Source organism: Atractosteus spatula (genome assembly GCF_055471065.1).
Source record: "Atractosteus spatula isolate fAtrSpa1 chromosome 10 unlocalized genomic scaffold, fAtrSpa1.hap1 SUPER_10_unloc_1, whole genome shotgun sequence".
In the NCBI taxonomy this organism is placed as follows: Eukaryota; Metazoa; Chordata; class Actinopteri; order Semionotiformes; family Lepisosteidae; genus Atractosteus; species Atractosteus spatula.
The window spans coordinates 1275415-1294189 of record NW_028296612.1 but is presented as its reverse complement, the minus strand read 5'-3'; the positions used below and the strand labels follow the sequence as shown (position 1 = coordinate 1294189).

Sequence of the window (18775 nt, the reverse complement as noted above, 5' to 3'; positions counted from 1 at the left end):
TCTTATATACAATAGAGATACATGTGATACAGGAGACAGTCAGTGCAGATTCAGTCTGTATTGAGCTCAATACACACAGTAACACAGCGCAGGGACTGTCCTGCAGGACAGACTCACGGCTGGGGTCTCCCAGCTCTTATCTACAGTACAGATACATGTGATACAGGAGACAGTCAGTGCAGATTCAGTCTGTATTGAGCTCAATACACACAGTAACACAGCGCTGGGACTGTCCTGCAGGACAGACACACTGCTGAGGTCTCCCAGCTCTTATATACAGTAGAGATACATGTGATACAGGAGACAGTCACTGCAGATTCAGTCTGTTTTGAGCTCAATACACACAGTAACACAGCGCTGGGACTGTCCTGCAGGACAGACACACTGCTGAGGTCTCCCAGCTCTTATCTACAGTACAGATACATGTGATACAGGAGACAGTCAGTGCAGATTCAGTCTATATTGAGCTCAATACACACAGTAACACAGCGCTGGGACTGTCCTGTAGGACAGACACACTGCTGAGGTCTCCCAGCTATTATATACAGTACAGATACATGTGATACAGGAGACAGTCAGTGCAGATTCAGTCTGTATTGAGCTCAATACACACACTAACACAGCGCAGGGACTGTCCTGCAGGACAGACACACTGCTGGGGTCTCCCAGCTCTTATCTACAGTACAGATACATGTGATACAGGAGACAGTCAGTGCAGATTCTGTCTGTATTGAGCTCAATACACACAGTAACACAGCGCTGGGACTGTCCTGCAGGACAGACTCACGGCTGGGGTCTCCCAGCTCTTATATACAGTACAGATACATGTGATACAGGAGACAGTCAGTGCAGATTCAGTCTATATTGAGCTCAATACACACAGTAACACAGCGCTGGGACTGTCCAGCAGGACAGACACACTGCTGGGGTCTCCCAGCTCTTATATACAGTAGAGATACATGTGATACAGGAGACAGTCAGTGCAGATTCAGTCTGTATTGAGCTCAATACACACAGTAACACAGCGCTGGGACTGTCCTGCAGGACAGACACACTACTGGGGTCTCCCAGCTCTTATATACAGTACAGATACATGTGATACAGGAGACAGTCAGTGCAGATTCAGTCTGTATTGAGCTCAATACACACAGAAACACAGCGCTGGGACTGTCCTGCAGGACAGACTCACTGCTGAGGTCTCCCAGCTCTTATATACAGTAGAGATACACGTGACACAGGAGACAGTCAGTGCAGATTCAGTCTGTATTGAGCTCAATACACACAGTAACACAGCTCTGGGACTGTCCTGCAGGACAGACATGCTGCTGGGGTCTCCCAGCTCTTATATACAGTACAGATACATGTGATACAGGAGACAGTCAGTGCAGATTCAGTCTGTATTGAGCTCAATACACACAGTAACACAGCGCTGGGACTGTCCTGCAGGACAGACTCACGGCTGGGGTCTCCCAGCTCTTATATACAGTACAGATACACATGTGATACAGGAGACAGTCAGTGCAGATTCAGTCTGTATTGAGCTCAATACACACAGTAACACAGCGCTGGGACTGTCCTGCAGGACAGACTCACGGCTGGGGTCTCCCAGCTCTTATATACAGTACAGATACATGTGATACAGGAGACAGTCAGTGCAGATTCAGACTGTATTGAGCTCAATACACACAGTAACACAGCGCAGGGACTGTCCTGCAGGACAGACTCACGGCTGGGGTCTCCCAGCTCTTATCTACAGTACAGATACATGTGATACAGGAGACAGTCAGTGCAGATTCAGTCTGTATTGAGCTCAATACACACAGTAACACAGCGCTGGGACTGTCCTGCAGGACAGACACACGGCTGGGGTCTCCCAGCTCTTATATACAGTACAGATAGACGTGATACAGGAGACAGTCAGAGCAGATTCAGTCTGTATTGAGCTCAATACACACAGTAACACAGCGCTGGGACTGTCCTGCAGGACAGACACACTGCTGAGGTCTCCCAGCTGTTATATACAGTACAGATACATGTGATACAGGAGACAGTCAGTGCAGATTCAGTCTGTATTGAGCTCAATACACACACTAACACAGCGCTGGGACTGTCCTGCAGGACAGACTCACGGCTGGGGTCTCCCAGCTCTTATATACAGTACAGATACACATGTGATACAGGAGACAGTCAGTGCAGATTCAGTCTGTATTGAGCTCAATACACACAGTAACACAGCGCTGGGACTGTCCTGCAGGACAGACTCACGGCTGGGGTCTCCCAGCTCTTATCTACAGTACAGATACATGTGATACAGGAGACAGTCAGTGCAGATTCAGTCTGTATTGAGCTCAATACACACAGTAACACAGCGCTGGGACTGTCCTGCAGGACAGACACACTGCTGGGGTCTCCCAGCTCTTATCTACAGTACAGATACATGTGACACAGGAGACAGTCACTGCAGATTCAGGCTGTATTGAGCTCAATACACACAGTAACACAGCGCTGGGACTGTCCTGCAGGACAGACACACTGTTGGGGTCTCCCAGCTCTTATTTCAGTACAGATACATGCGATACAGGAGACAGTCAGTGCAGATTCAGTCTGTATTGAGCTCAATACACACAGTAACACAGCGCTGGGACTGTCCTGCAGGACAGACTCACGGCTGGGGTCTCCCAGCTCTTATATACAGTACAGATACATGTGATACAGGAGACAGTCAGTGCAGATTCAGTCTGTATTGAGCTCAATACACACAGTAACACAGCGCAGGGACTGTCCTGCAGGACAGACTCACGGCTGGGGTCTCCCAGCTCTTATCTACAGTACAGATACATGTGATACAGGAGACAGTCAGTGCAGATTCAGTCTGTATTGAGCTCAATACACACAGTAACACAGCGCTGGGACTGTCCTGCAGGACAGACACACTGCTGGGGTCTCCCAGCTCTTATATACAGTACAGATAGACGTGATACAGGAGACAGTCAGAGCAGATTCAGTCTGTATTGAGCTCAATACACACAGTAACACAGCGCTGGGACTGTCCTGCAGGACAGACACACTGCTGAGGTCTCCCAGCTGTTATATACAGTACAGATACATGTGATACAGGAGACAGTCAGTGCAGATTCAGTCTGTATTGAGCTCAATACACACACTAACACAGCGCTGGGACTGTCCTGCAGGACAGACACACTGCTGGGGTCTCCCAGCTCTTATATACAGTACAGATACACATGTGATACAGGAGACAGTCAGTGCAGATTCAGTCTGTATTGAGCTCAATACACACAGTAACACAGCGCTGGGACTGTCCTGCAGGACAGACTCACGGCTGGGGTCTCCCAGCTCTTATATACAGTACAGATACATGTGATACAGGAGACAGTCAGTGCAGATTCAGTCTGTATTGAGCTCAATACACACAGTAACACAGCGCTGGGACTGTCCTGCAGGACAGACACACTGCTGGGGTCTCCCAGCTCTTATCTACAGTACAGATACATGTGACACAGGAGACAGTCACTGCAGATTCAGGCTGTATTGAGCTCAATACACACAGTAACACAGCGCTGGGACTGTCCTGCAGGACAGACACACTGTTGGGGTCTCCCAGCTCTTATTTCAGTACAGATACATGCGATACAGGAGACAGTCAGTGCAGATTCAGTCTGTATTGAGCTCAATACACACAGTAACACAGCGCTGGGACTGTCCTGCAGGACAGACTCACGGCTGGGGTCTCCCAGCTCTTATATACAGTACAGATACATGTGATACAGGAGACAGTCAGTGCAGATTCAGTCTGTATTGAGCTCAATACACACAGTAACACAGCGCAGGGACTGTCCTGCAGGACAGACTCACGGCTGGGGTCTCCCAGCTCTTATCTACAGTACAGATACATGTGATACAGGAGACAGTCAGTGCAGATTCAGTCTGTATTGAGCTCAATACACACAGTAACACAGCGCTGGGACTGTCCTGCAGGACAGACACACTGCTGGGGTCTCCCAGCTCTTATATACAGTACAGATAGACGTGATACAGGAGACAGTCAGAGCAGATTCAGTCTGTATTGAGCTCAATACACACAGTAACACAGCGCTGGGACTGTCCTGCAGGACAGACACACTGCTGAGGTCTCCCAGCTGTTATATACAGTACAGATACATGTGATACAGGAGACAGTCAGTGCAGATTCAGTCTGTATTGAGCTCAATACACACACTAACACAGCGCTGGGACTGTCCTGCAGGACAGACACACTGCTGGGGTCTCCCAGCTCTTATATACAGTACAGATACACATGTGATACAGGAGACAGTCAGTGCAGATTCAGTCTGTATTGAGCTCAATACACACAGTAACACAGCGCTGGGACTGTCCTGCAGGACAGACTCACGGCTGGGGTCTCCCAGCTCTTATATACAGTACAGATACATGTGATACAGGAGACAGTCAGTGCAGATTCAGTCTGTATTGAGCTCAATACACACAGTAACACAGCGCTGGGACTGTCCTGCAGGACAGACTCACGGCTGGGGTCTCCCAACTCTTATCTACAGTACAGATACATGTGATACAGGAGACAGTCAGTGCAGATTCAGTCTGTATTGAGCTCAATACACACAGTAACACAGCGCTGGGACTGTCCTGCAGGACAGACACACTGCTGGGGTCTCCCAGCTCTTATATACAGTACAGATACATGTGATACAGGAGACAGTCAGTGCAGATTCAGTCTGTATTGAGCTCAATACACACAGTAACACAGCGCTGGGACTGTCCTGCAGGACAGACTCACGGCTGGGGTCTCCCAGCTCTTATATACAGTAGAGATACATGTGACACAGGAGACAGTCAGTGCAGATTCAGTCTGTATTGAGCTCAATACACACAGTAACACAGCACTGGGACTGTCCTGCAGGACAGACACACTGTTGGGGTCTCCCAGCTCTTATATACAGTACAGATAGACATGATACAGGAGACAGTCAGTGCAGATTCAGTCTATATTGAGCTCAATACACACAGTAACACAGTGCTGGGACTGTCCTGTAGGACAGATACACTGTTGGTGTCCTATAGCTCCTATATAAAGTACAGACACACGTGTGATACAGGAGACAGTCAGTTCAGATTCAGTCTGTATTGAGCTCAATACACACAGTAACACAGCGCTGGGACTGTCCTGCAGGACAGACACACTGCTGGGGTCTCCCAGCTCTTATATACAGTAGAGATACATGTGATACAGGAGACAGTCAGTGCAGATTCAGTCTGTATTGAGCTCAATACACACAGTAACACAGCGCTGGGACTGTCCTGCAGGACAGACTCACGGCTGGGGTCTCCCAGCTCTTATATACAGTACAGATACATGTGATACAGGAGACAGTCAGTGCAGATTCAGTCTGTATTGAGCTCAATACACACAGTAACACAGCGCAGGGACTGTCCTGCAGGACAGACACACTGCTGGGGTCTCCCAGCTCTTATATACAGTACAGATAGACGTGAGACAGGAGACAGTCAGTGCAGATTCAGTCTGTATTGAGCTCAATACACACAGTAACACAGCGCAGGGACTGTCCAGCAGGACAGATACACTACTGAGGTTCCCAAGGTCTTATATACAGTACAGTTTGAAATCAAAGGCATGAAAAACATTTTAAAAAAAGTGCTTTGACCCTATTCTAAACGTTACACGAGCTGTGTGATGGAGACGAAATCGAAATCCTTTGTTTGTGCCGTGAAGGAGATTCTCCGTGCTATCATACTGCTTTCACGCCAGGACGCGAACGTGTATTGGGGTCCGGCTTGAGCTGCACTGATTGTCATCGACGACGAGGGGATTTCCGATGAAAAGGATCAGCAGCGCTGCTCTTCGGCGATCTGGAAGACATGCCCGTGGAGAGCAGCGCGTGATGGTGTCTACGACAAAACGCCACATGCTAGAAGTGACATCTGACGCTTTTTTACGGACGATTGATAAGCACAGAACAGAACATCACTTTATTAATCCTCTTGCAGGAGGAACTGGTCTTGTCGCAGACCCCAGCTGGCTCTCCAGGAGACACACAGACAGGGGGAGAGAGAAGCTGGGGGGTCAGAGCACAGGGTCACCCATTGTACGGCGCCACCTGGAGCAGCTGGGGTGACTCCAACGGAGTAGGATTCCTCTGCCGGCTGCGGGATTTGAACCGGCAAACCCTCCCGGCCCCAGGCGCAGATCCTGAGCCCCAGAGAACCGTGAATCGCACTCAGACAAGGCCGTCAGAAAATAAGGTTTAATTGCACTTATGTATGGAACTGTCAAACACTACAAATTGCTTGTCCCGTTTGGGTTCAAAAAAGAAAAGATTTGCATTGGAGAAAAAAAATTAAAAACCAACAGTAGGGAATCATCAGTATAGGTGCAAAAACAGATTTTCTTATCGAGAGAGATTCATTCAATAACTCCAGTTCTTTATTATTTACCCCTTATTGCATAAATATTTATTGCCTTTGATATTTATCCTCGCTTTGGATTCTGCAACAAGGACTTGTTTGGTGGACAAGGTTTCAGGTAGAATTTAATCAGATGTGTGATTTCTTTTCCCCCCACCCTGAGAATGAACATTAAGGATCCGAAGCCGGTTCATACACACGTCTTGTTCCACACGGCGAGTTAAAAGCTGTTACACGAGCCTATCCAAATGAGAGAACAGTCTCAATTCTAAATGAACGGGACTAAACATAACATTCCAAGAAACGAACTGCAGAAGTCATTCGATTTTTACTTAATTTTCAAATTTCAAAACCTCTACACATTTCACTCTAAACATAAATCAAACTGCGTGACTAGAGCGAGTTCTGATTTAGCCAACCAAAAGAGCAAATATACACATACTGATGCAGCTACCTTCTTGAACTGCTACATTTTAGCTGACGTGACTAAGACTATGATTAAGTCAACAATTGGTGACTAAACTGTTGTGTTTTTTTTAAGTCACCCGACGGGATAAAACTCTTCCCACGCTGACTATGGCTGAACGGTCTCTCTCTTGTGTGCACGCGCTGGTGTCTTTTTAACGTACGGGACTCGCTAAACCTCTTCCCACACTGGCTGCAGCCGTACGGTCTCTCTCCCGTGTGCACGCGCTGGTGTCGTTTTAAGTGGTTCGAGTACGTAAAGGTCTTCCCGCACTGGCCGCAGATGAACGGCCTCTCTCCCGTGTGGAGGCGCTGGTGCGTTTTCAGGTGAATCGACTGAATAAACGTCTTCCCACACTGGCTGCAGCTGAACGGTCTCTCTCCCGTGTGAATGCGCTGGTGGGCTATTAAGGTGCTTACGAACCTAAAGCTCTTCCCGCACTGACTGCAGCTGAACGGCTTCTCTCCCGTGTGGATGCGCTGGTGGGTCATTAAGGTGCTCGAGTCGGTAAAACTCTTCTCACACTGACTGCAGCGGAAGGGTCTCTCTCCCGTGTGAACGCGCAGGTGTCTTTTTAAATAGTACGAGTGTGTAAAACTCTTCTCACACTGACTGCAGCCGAACGGTCTCTCTCCCGTGTGAATGCGCTGGTGTCTCTTTAAGTTGTTGGACTGATTAAAACTCTTCCCACACTGGCTGCAGCCGAATGGTCTCTCCCCTGTGTGAGTACGCTGGTGGGCCCTAAAGGACCGCGAGCCTAGAAAACGCTTCCCGCACTGACTGCAGCTGAATGGTTTCTCTCCTGAGTGAATGCGCAGGTGACTTTTTAAGTTTGGTAGCTGACTAAAACCCTTCCCGCACTGACTGCAGCTGAACGGTCTCTCTTCTGTCTGTAGGTGCTGGTCGGGTTTCGAAATGCTTGACTGACAGAAAGGCTGCTCCGGGCTGTGCCTTAATGGCGGTTTGTCCACTCCATCTGAGCAGGGCCTCGACTGACTCTTCCTCATCCTCCGATCGTGCCGGGGTCCCTTATTCTGCAAATGCTCCCTGGAATGGTCTTGCTCTGCGTGCTGGAACTGAGCTGCGTTCTCTCCATCATGTCCCTCAGTGTACTGCACAGAAGTGTGAATCTTCTGGGGCTCCTTCTCCAGCTCTGAAAGACAAAAACCATCCAGCTCATTCAGTTGTTCCTCTCCGTGCCCAAGAACAGACACACACCCCAGTTCGTTAAAACAGTTTTCTTAGGAACCAGATTACTAAGGCGGTGTGTAAGGTCATCAGACACTAAGGGATCATATGACTGTTTAAAACACTTCTGCAATGACAGTCTCTCCACCTGAACAGAACAAGGCCTTGTTATAATCAAGCCCTGTAGGTGCTGCTCTTGTTCCTCTCTGTACTGACTCTCCTCTGTGTGCTGTGACTCAGTACTGTTCTCTTCCCCAGGTACATCAGTCTGCTGCTCTGCAGGGCCGATCAACTGGGGCTCTATGTACTGCTCTGTAAGATGAAACTCATCCAATTATTCTTTGTGAATCCAGATGATTCATCTTCTCTGTAAAGCCATCAGATACTAAGAGCCCAGGTGTCTCACTCTCAGGCTCGGTCTTCATCACGGGCACAGAGTCCAGATCCTCCACCCTCTGTCTGCTGTCTGGGTGCTGCTGCTCACTGAGTGTCTCTTTCCCTTGTGCGGCGGTGAGCTCTGTCTCCTGCATCAGCCTGGAGCCCCACTCCTCCTCCTCCTCACTGGGCTGCTGTTCAAGAGGAGCCCTGTCCCCAGAGTCAGGGAGAGCACTGGCCTCTGAGCCTGTAAACACAGGACAGGAGGACAAGACCTTTAACATGGGCTGAGAGTAAAGGTCAAAACCTTCTCCGAGAGAGCAATATCTGAATAATTATCAACAATGAAGACTAAAGAATTGTGATGATAATTAAGATCAATAAAACATCTACCATATTAGAAGCCATGCAAAGGCTCAAGCACAAGACTATACATGCCATGCACACAAAAGAAGAAAGCTAAGAAATTTCAGTTCATGGATGACTTTAGTTTATGTATGCACGGATTAGTTTATTTGTAGGGTCAATCAATCTGGGCTCCATGTCCTGCTCTGTAAGATTAAACTCACCCAGCTCTTCTTTGAGCTCTTGTACAGAGACACGACCAAGTTCAATGCAATGTGCTGCAATATTCTTGGTGTCCAGATGATTCATCTTCTCTGTAAAATCATCAGATACTAAGAGCCCAGGTGTCTCACTCTCTGGCTCGGTCTTCATCACGGGCACAGAGTCCAGATCCTCCACACTCTGTCTGCTCTCTGTGTGCTGCTGCTCACTGAGTCTCTCTTTCCCTTGTGCGGCGGCGAGCTCTGTCTCCTGCATCAGCCTGGAGCCCCACTCCTCCTCCTCACTGGGCTGCTGTTCAAGAGGAGCCCTGTCCCCAGCGTCAGGGAGAGCGCTGACCTCTGACTCTGCAAACACAGCACAAGAGTCAAGAGCTTTAACATGGGCTGAGAGTAAAGGTCAAAACCTTCTCCGAGAGAACGTTTAATGTAGCAATATCTGAATAATTATCAACAATGAAGACCAAAGAATTGTGATGATAATTAAGATCAATAAAACATCTACCAAATTAGAAGCCATGCAAAGGCTCAAGCACAAGACTATACATGCCATGCACACAAAAGAAGAGAGCTAAGATATTTCAGTTCATGGATGACTTTAGTTTATGCATGCACGGATTAGTTTATCTGCAGGGTCAATCAATCTGGGCTCCATGTCCTGCTCTGTAAGATTAAACTCACCCAGCTCTTCTTTGAGCTCTTGTACAGAGACACGGCCCAGTTCAATACAATGTGCTGCAATATTCTTGGTGTCCAGATGATTCATCTTCTCTGTAAAATCATCAGATAGTAGGAACCCAGGTGTCTCACTCTCAGGCTCTGTCTTCATCACGGGCACAGAGTCCAGATCCTCCACCCTCTGTCTGCTCTCTGGGTGTTGCTGCTCACTGAGTCTCTCTTTCCCTTGTGCGGCGGCGAGCTCTGTCTTCTGCATCAGACGGGAGCCCCACTCCTCCTCCTCCTCCTCACTGTGCTGCTGTTCAAGAGGAGCCCTGTCCCCAGCATCAGGGAGAGCGCTGACCGCTGACCCTGAAAAACACAGGACAAGAGAACAAGACCTTTAACACGGGCTAAGAGTAGTGTCCTTTTGAAGGCAAAAAAAAAAAACACAGAGAAAGATTAAAAACTCTTTAAGATGCAGGGATTTTACAGCATCAAGACAGACCAGTAAAGAGTACTAAAGACATGATGATATTCACTTTATAGCACGTAGACATAAGATTAAGTTGTTGGTATTGTAGATCTCTATTGACATGATCAACGCCCAGCAAAGTGATCTAATAACTGATTCAAAGTGTGAAAACTGCATCCTAATAACTTGAGGCCCACATAAAAGCAAAGATCCGACTGCCAAGGTGAGCTTAATAATAATAACATCACTTTATTAGCCCTGTACGATTTCCTGCAGGAGGAATTGGTCTTGTCGCAGACCCCCAGCCTGCTCTCCATGAGACACACAGACAGGGGGAGAGAGAAGCTGGGGTGGTCAGAGCGCAGGGTCGGCCGTTGTACAGCGCCCCTGGAGCAGCTGAGGTTCAGGGCCTCGCTCAGGGGCCCAACGGAGTAGGATTCCACAGCTGGCTGTGGGATTTGAACCGGCAAACCCTTCCAGCCCCAGGCACAGATCCTGAGCCACAGAGACACCACTCTGCCCCCCTTATCTTAGTCCCGATTCCCAGGAACTCGGAGAGCATAGATGATAAAAAAAAAACCCCCACTAATATAATATTTTCAAAAGCAAAACAAAATCCACAGAAGAAACCCAGAAATCCAGAGAAGGGATGCGACAGCATCAGACCAGTACAGATCCTGATATGTCTTTGTATACCAATCATGGCCTCCTAATAACCCCCCTCTCTGAACTGGCTTCATCCCTCTGCTCTCCTCCCCACTGAGAGCTGGTGTGTGGGGAGCGTTCTGGTGCACTATGGCTGCCGTCGCATCATCCAGGTGGGGGCTGCACACTGGTGGCGGTAGTGGGATTCCCCCTGACCTGTCAAGCGCTGTGAGTGGAGTGTCCAGAAAAGCGCTATATAAATGTAAGAAATTATTATTATTATAATTACATCCAACCATTTAGACTAAAGACTTATTCATTATTCTATCAGGTATAGATTTTGGCAATCCAATCATCTTTTTCCAACCTTTTTCCTTCCTGTTCTAGCCTCTATCTGGAGATATTTTCCCAAAGAAAACCAAGTCTCTCGACGAGCTCTTAAAAGCTGGTGAAAAGATAACCCCCATCCTAGCACCCCTATATTGGCTTCCAGTCAGTTTTGAGATTGAAGCACTGTCAAGCACAGCAGGAGTTCCCCATTCTCGTCCTGCTGGTGTCTGTCTTACCTGAGAAATTGAGTTAATAATTGATCCCTAATGGACCCGATAACGAGTTTAATCTGAGCTCTTTAATTGCGTTCACTTCCTACAAAATTTCAAAGGTCAGTTGGGAGGGACAGTCTGATCTAGGCAGCATCAGGGTGACTTCTTGATGATAAAAAAAAAAATTGGGAAAATTGGCCCTGGTGGGAGTCTCTGTTTGTGTCTGCATGTGAATTGCGATGGACTTGCTGTGCTTGCCAGGATCAACTCTGGTTCCCCACAACCCTGGGCGCTGCTGGCTCTGCGTCTCAGGATCTGCGCCTGTGACTGGAAGGGGCTTGCCAGTTCAAATCCCGCAGCTGGCGGGAGGAATCCTACTCCGCTGGGGCCCCCGAGCGAGGCCCTTCACCCCAGCTGCTCCAGGGGTGCTGTGTAAATGGCCGACCCTGCGCTCTGACCCCCCAGCTTCTCTCTCTCCCTGCCTGCGTGTCTCCTGGAGAGCCAGCTGGGGTCTGCAAAAAGATCATTCCTAATGCAAGAAATTGTCAAGGGTTAATAAAGTGATGTTATTATTATTATATTCACTTTATGCTTTTACAGACTAACAAGTACACAGAAAAACACCACTCAGGATGAACAATTTTTCTTCACACAAATTAAGCTCTGTTGGAATCGGATATCTCTACTGACACGAACAGTGTTGTAATAATGGAGTCTAACTTTATTAGAACAGGACAAGAGGACTTTTCAGTCAGGCTCAAGAGCAAGGAAGGAGGAGAGAGGAGGAGGGAGGAACAGCAGAACCACTGCTCATGACCCCCCCCCCAAACTCGTAACACAAACAGGGGTCTCAGCTCCCTGACCCACAAATTCACCCCCTTCTCTCCGTCAGCACACCGCTCAGCCACAGAGAGAGAGAGAGCTGTCCCCTCGTTTAAACCTGCTTTTCACAGCACCAGTGAGAGGAATAAGAAGGGTTTGATCGCTCGCGGGCATAGCGTTAGATTGAAGAACTACAACTCCCATGGGCACCCTGAACAACTTCCTGACGGCGGCACGGTGTCACGATGTCTACACGGCCAGGATGCTGAGGGCTGTAGGAGTGTTGTATACAGGCTGGTGAGGTGTGAGAGAGACGCTGAGGGCTGTAGGAGTGTTGTATACAGGCTGGTGAGGTGTGAGAGAGACACTGAGGGCTGTAGGAGTGTTGTATACAGGCTGGGGAGGTGTGAGAGATGCTGAGGGCTGTAGGAGTGTTGTATACAGGCTGGGGAGGTGTGAGAGAGACACTGAGGGCTGTAGGAGTGTTGTATACAGGCTGGTGAGGTGTAAGAGATGCCGAGGGCTGTAGGAGTGTTGTATACAGGCTGGTGAGGTGTGAGAGAGACACTGAGGGCTGTAGGAGTGTTGTATACAGGCTGGTGAGGTGTGAGAGAGACACTGAGGACTGTAGGAGTGTAGTATACAGGCTGGTGAGGTGTGAGAGATGCTGAGGGCTGTAGGAGTGTTGATTACAGGCTGGTGAGGTGTGAGAGAGACACTGAGGGCTGTAGGAGTGTTGTATACAGGTTGGTGAGGTGTGAGAGATGCTGAGGGCTGTAGGAGTGTTGTATACAGGCTGGTGAGGTGTGAGAGAGATGCTGAGGGGTGTAGGAGTGTTGTATACAAGCTGGTGAGGTGTGAGAGACACTGAGGGCTGTAGGAGTGTAGTATACAGGCTGGTGAGGTGTGAGAGATGCTGAGGGCTGTAGGAGTGTTGAATACAGGCTGGTGAGGTGTGAGAGAGAGATGCTGAGGCCTGTAGGAGTGTTGTATACAGGCTGGTGAGGTGTGAGAGAGACACTGAGGGCTGTAGGAGTGTTGTATACAGGCTGGTGAGGTGTGAGAGATGCTGAGGGCTGTAGGAGTGTTGTATACAGGCTGGTGAGGTGTGAGAGAGGTGCTGAGGGCTGTAGGAGTGTTGTATACAGGCTGGTGAGGTGTGAGAGATGCTGAGGGCTGTAGGAGTGTTGTATACAGGCTGGTGAGGTGTGAGAGAGACACTGAGGGCTGTAGGAGTGTTGTATACAGGCTGGTGAGGTGTGAGAGATGCCGAGGGCTGTAGGAGTGTTGTATACAGGCTGGTGAGGTGTGTGAGAGACGCTGAGGGCTGTAGGAGTGTTGCATACAGGCTGGTGAGGTGTGAGAGATGCTGAGGGCTGTAGGAGTGTTGTATACAGGCTGGTGAGGTGTGAGAGAGATGCAGAGGGCTGTAGGAGTGTTGTATACAGGCTGGTGAGGTGTGAGAGAGATGCTGAGGGCTGTAGGAGTGTTGTATACAGGCTGGTGAGGTGTGAGAGAGATGCTGAGGGCTGTAGGAGTGTTGTATACAGGCTGGTGAGGTGTGAGAGATGCTGAGGGCTGTAGGAGTGTTGTATACAGGCTGGTGAGGTGTGAGAGATGCTGAGGGCTGTAGGAGTGTTGTATACAGGCTGGTGAGGTGTGAGAGAGATGCTGAGGGCTGTAGGAGTGTTGTATACAGGCTGGTGAGGTGTAAGACAGATGATGAGGGCTGTAGGAGTGTTGTATACAGGCTGGTGAGGTGTGAGAGAGACACTGAGGGCTGTAGGAGTGTTGTATACAGGCTGGTGAGGTGTGAGAGAGACACTGAGAGCTGTAGGAGTGTTGTATACAGGCTGGTGAGGTGTGAGAGAGATGCTGAGGGCTGTAGGAGTGTTGTATACAGGCTGGTGAGGTGTAAGACAGATGCTGAGGGCTGTAGGAGTGTTGTATACAGGCTGGTGAGCTGTGAGAGAGACACTGAGAGCTGTAGGAGTGTTGTATAGAGGCTGGTAAGGTGTGAGAGAGACGCTGAGGGCTGTAGGAGTGTTGTATACAGGCTGGTGAGGTGTGAGAGAGATCCTGAGGACTGTAGGAGTGTTGTATACAGGCTGGTGAGGTGTGAGAGATGCTGAGGGCTGTAGCAGTGTTGTATACAGGCTGGTGAGGTGTGAGAGATGCTGAGGGCTGTAGGAGTGTTGTATACAGGCTGGTGAGGTGTGAGAGAGATGCTGAGGGCTGTAGGAGTGTTGTATACAGGCTGGTGAGGTGTGAGAGATTCTGAGGGCTGTAGGAGTGTTGTATACGGGCTGGTGAGGTGAGAGAGATGCTGAGGGCTGTAGGAGTGTTGTATACAGGCTGGTGAGGTGTGAGAGATGCTGAGGGCTGTAGGAGTGTTGCATACAAGCTGGTGAGGTGTGTGAGACGCTGAGGGCTGTAGGAGTGTTGTATACAAGCTGGTGAGGTGTGAGAGAGAGATGCTGAGGGCTGTAGGAGTGTTGTATACAGGCTGGTGAGGTGTGAGAGATGCTGAGGGCTGTAGGAGTGTTGTATACAGGGTGGTGAGGTGTGAGAGATGCTGAGGGCTGTAGGAGTGTAGTATACATGCTGGTGAGGTGTGTGAGAGACACTGAGGGCTGTAGGAGTGTTGTATACAGGCTGGTGAGGTGTGAGAGACACTGAGGGCTGTAGGAGTGTTGTATACAGGGTGGTGAGGTGTGAGAGATGCTGAGGGCTGTAGGAGTGTAGTATACAGGCTGGTGAGGTGTGAGAGATGCTGAGGGCTGTAGGAGTGTTGTATACATGCTGGTGAGGAGTGAGAGACACTGAGGGCTGTAGGAGTGTTGTATACAGGCTGGTGAGGTGTGAGAGATGCTGAGGGCTGTAGGAGTGTCCGAAGGCTGGTGAGGTTTGAGAGACGCTGAGGGCTGCAGGAGTGTTGTATACAGGCTGGTGAGGTGTGAGAGACACTGAGGGCTGTAGGAGTGTTGTATACAGGCTGGTGAGGTGTGAGAGATGCTGAGGGCTGTAGGAGTGTTCTATACAGGCTGGTGAGGTGTGAGAGATGCTGAGGACTGTAGGAGTGTTGTATACAGGTTGGTGAGGTGTGAGAGATGCTGAGGGCTGTAGGAGTGTTGTATACAGGCTGGTGAGGTGTGTGAGAGACACTGAGGGCTGTAGGAGTGTTGTATACAGGCTGGTGAGGTGTGAGAGAGACACTGAGGGCTGTAGGAGTGTTGTATACAGGCTGGTGAGGTGTGAGAGAGATGCTGAGGGCTGTAGGAGTGTTGTATACAGGCTGGTGAGGTGTGAGAGAGACGCTGAGGGCTGTAGGAGTGTTGAATACAGGCTGGTGAGGTGTGAGAGACACTGAGGGCTGTAGGAGTGTTGTATACAGGCTGGTGAGGTGTGAGAGATGCTGAGGGCTGTAGGAGTGTTGAATACAGGCTGGTGAGGTGTGAGAGATGCTGAGGGCTGCAGTAGTGTTGTATACAGGCTGGTGAGGTGTGAGAGAGATGCTGAGGGCTGTAGGAGTGTTGAATACAGGCTGGTGAGGTGTGAGAGATGCTGAGGGCTGCAGGAGTGTTGTATACATGCTGGTGAGGAGTGAGAGACACTGAGGGCTGTAGGAGTGTTGTATACAGGCTGGTGAGGTGTGAGAGATGCTGAGGGCTGTAGGAGTGTCCGAAGGCTGGTGAGGTTTGAGAGACGCTGAGGGCTGCAGGAGTGTTGTATACAGGCTGGTGAGGTGTGAGAGACACTGAGGGCTGTAGGAGTGTTGTATACAGGCTGGTGAGGTGTGAGAAATGCTGAGGGCTGTAGGAGTGTTCTATACAGGCTGGTGAGGTGTGAGAGATGCTGAGGGCTGTAGGAGTGTTGTATACAGGTTGGTGAGGTGTGAGAGATGCTGAGGGCTGTAGGAGTGTTGTATACAGGCTGGTGAGGTGTGTGAGAGACACTGAGGGCTGTAGGAGTGTTGTATACAGGCTGGTGAGGTGTGAGAGAGACACTGAGGGCTGTAGGAGTGTTGTATACAGGCTGGTGAGGTGTGAGAGAGATGCTGAGGGCTGTAGGAGTGTTGTATACAGGCTGGTGAGGTGTGAGAGAGACGCTGAGGGCTGTAGGAGTGTTGAATACAGGCTGGTGAGGTGTGAGAGACACTGAGGGCTGTAGGAGTGTTGTATACAGGCTGGTGAGGTGTGAGAGAGACGCTGAGGGCTGTAGGAGTGTTGTATACAGGCTGGTGAGGTGTGAGAGAGATGCCGAGGGCTGTAGGAGTGTTGTATACAGGCTGGTGAGGTGTTAGAGAGATGCTGAGGGCTGTAGGAGTGTTGTATACAGGCTGGTGAGGTGTGAGAGAGACGCTGAGGGCTGTAGGAGTGTTGTATACAGGCTGGTGAGGTGTGAGAGACGCTGAGGACTGTAGGAGTGTTGTATACAGGCTGGTGAGGTGTGAGAGATGCCGAGGGCTGTAGTAGTGTGGTATACAGGCTGGTGAGGTCTGAGAGATGCTGAGGGCTGTAGGAGTGTTGTATACAAGCTGGTGAGGTGTGAGAGATGCTGAGGGCTGCAGGAGTGTTGTATACAGGCTGGTGAGGTGTGAGAGAGACACTGAGGGCTGTAGGAGTGTTGTATACAGGCTGGTGAGGTGTGAGAGATGCTGAGGGCTGTAGGAGTGTTGTATACAGGCTGGTGAGGTGTGAGAAACGCTGAGGGCTGTAGGAGAGTTGTATACAAGCTGGTGAGGTGTGAGAGATGCTGAGGGCTGTAGGAGTGTTGTATACAGGCTGGTGAGGTGTGAGAGAGATGCTGAGGGCTGAAGGAGTGTTGTATACAGGCTGGTGAGGTGTGAGAGACGCTGAGGGCTGTAGGAGTGTTGTATACAGGCTGGTGAGGTGTGAGAGACACTGAGGGCTGTAGGAGTGTTGTATACAGGCTGGTAAGGTGTGAGAGAGACACTGAGGGCTGTAGGAGTGTTGTATACAGGTGCTGAGGGCTGTAGGAGTGTTGTATACAGGCTGGTGAGGTGTGAGAGAGATGCTGAGGGCTGTAGGAGTGTTGTATACAGGCTGGTGAGGTGTGAGAGATGCTGAGGGCTGTAGGAGTGTTGTATACAGGCTGGTGAGGTGTGAGAGATGCTGAGGGCTGTAGGAGTGTTGTATACAGGCTGGTGAGGTGTGAGAGAGATGCTGAGGGCTGTAGGAGTGTTGTATACAGGCTGTTGAGGTGTGAGAGAGATGCTGAGGGCTGTAGGAGTGTTGTATACAGGCTGGTGAGGTGTGAGAGACGCTGAGGGCTGTAGGAGTGTTGTATACAGGCTGGTGAGGTGTGAGAGACGATGAGGGCTGTAGGAGTGTTGTATACAGGCTGGTGAGGTGTGAGAGATGCTGAGGGCTGTAGGAGTGTTGTATACAGGCTGGTGAGGTGTGAGAGAGACACTGAGGGCTGTAGGAGTGTTGTATACAGGCTGGTGAGGTGTGAGAGAGATGCTGAGGGCTGTAGGAGTGTTGTATACAGGCTGGTGAGGTGTGAGAGATGCTGAGGGCTGTAGGAGTGTTGTATACAGGCTGGTGAGGTGTGAGAGAGGTGCTGAGGGCTGTAGGAGTGTTGTATACAGGCTGGTGAGGTGTGAGAGATGCTGAGGGCTGTAGGAGTGTTGTATACAGGCTGGTGACGTGTGAGAGATGCTGAGGGCTGTAGGAGTGTTGTATACAGGCTGGTGAGGTGTGAGAGAGACGCTGAGGGCTGTAGGAGTGTTGTATACAGGCTGGTGAGGTGTGAGAGATGCTGAGGGCTGTAGGAGTGTTGTACACAGGCTGGTGAGGTGTGAGAGATGCCGAGGGCAGTAGGAGTGTTGTATACAGGCTGGTGAGGTGTGAGAGATGCCGAGGGCTGTAGGAGTGTTGTATACAGGCTGGTGAGGTGTGAGAGAGATGCCGAGGGCTGTAGGAGTGTTGTATACAGGGTGGTGAGGTGTGTGAGACGCTGAGGGCTGTAGGAGTGTTGTATACAAGCTGGTGAGGTGTGAGAGAGAGACGCTGAGGCCTGTAGGAGTGTTGTATACAGGGTGGTGAGGTGTGAGAGAGATGCTGAGGACTGCAGGAGTGTTGTATACAGGCTGGTGAGGCGTGAGAGAGATGCTGAGGGCTGTAGGAGTGTTGTGTACAGGCAGGTGAGGTGTGAGAGAGATGCTGAGGGCTGTAGGAGTGTTGTATACAGGCTGGTGAGGTGTGAGAGATTCTGAGGGCTGTAGGAGTGTTGTATACAGGCTGGTGAGGTGAGAGAGATGCTGAGGGCTGTAGGAGTGTTGTATAGAGGCTGGTGAGGTGTGAGAGATGCTGAGGGCTGTAGGAGTGTTGCATACAAGCTGGTGAGGTGTGTGAGACGCTGAGGGCTGTAGGAGTGTTGTATACAAGCTGGTGAGGTGTGAGAGAGAGATGCTGAGGGCTGTAGGAGTGTTGTATACAGGCTGGTGAGGTGTGAGAGATGCTGAGGGCTGTAGGAGTGTAGTATACAGGCTGGTGAGGTGTGAGAGATGCTGAGGGTTGTAGGAGTGTTGTATACAGGCTGGTGAGGTGTGAGAGAG

General features: G+C 49.9%; 1 protein-coding gene across 1 annotated transcript in view; it reads right to left on the bottom strand.

Moving 5' to 3' along the window:
* Positions 1–6477: 6477 nt before the first annotated feature.
* The window catches only part of LOC148813352 (uncharacterized), a 28957-nt gene continuing 16659 nt past the window's right edge, over positions 6478–18775 (bottom strand). Inside the window, exons 2-5 of the mRNA XM_088908376.1 lie at positions 9733–10080; positions 9058–9399; positions 8520–8735; positions 6478–8078 (exon numbers count right to left, since the gene is read on the bottom strand). Coding sequence (XP_088764502.1) covers positions 6958–8078; positions 8520–8735; positions 9058–9399; positions 9733–10080 — 2027 coding nt within the window. The 3' untranslated portion in view covers positions 6478–6957. The remainder of the gene's footprint in view (positions 8079–8519; positions 8736–9057; positions 9400–9732; positions 10081–18775) is intronic.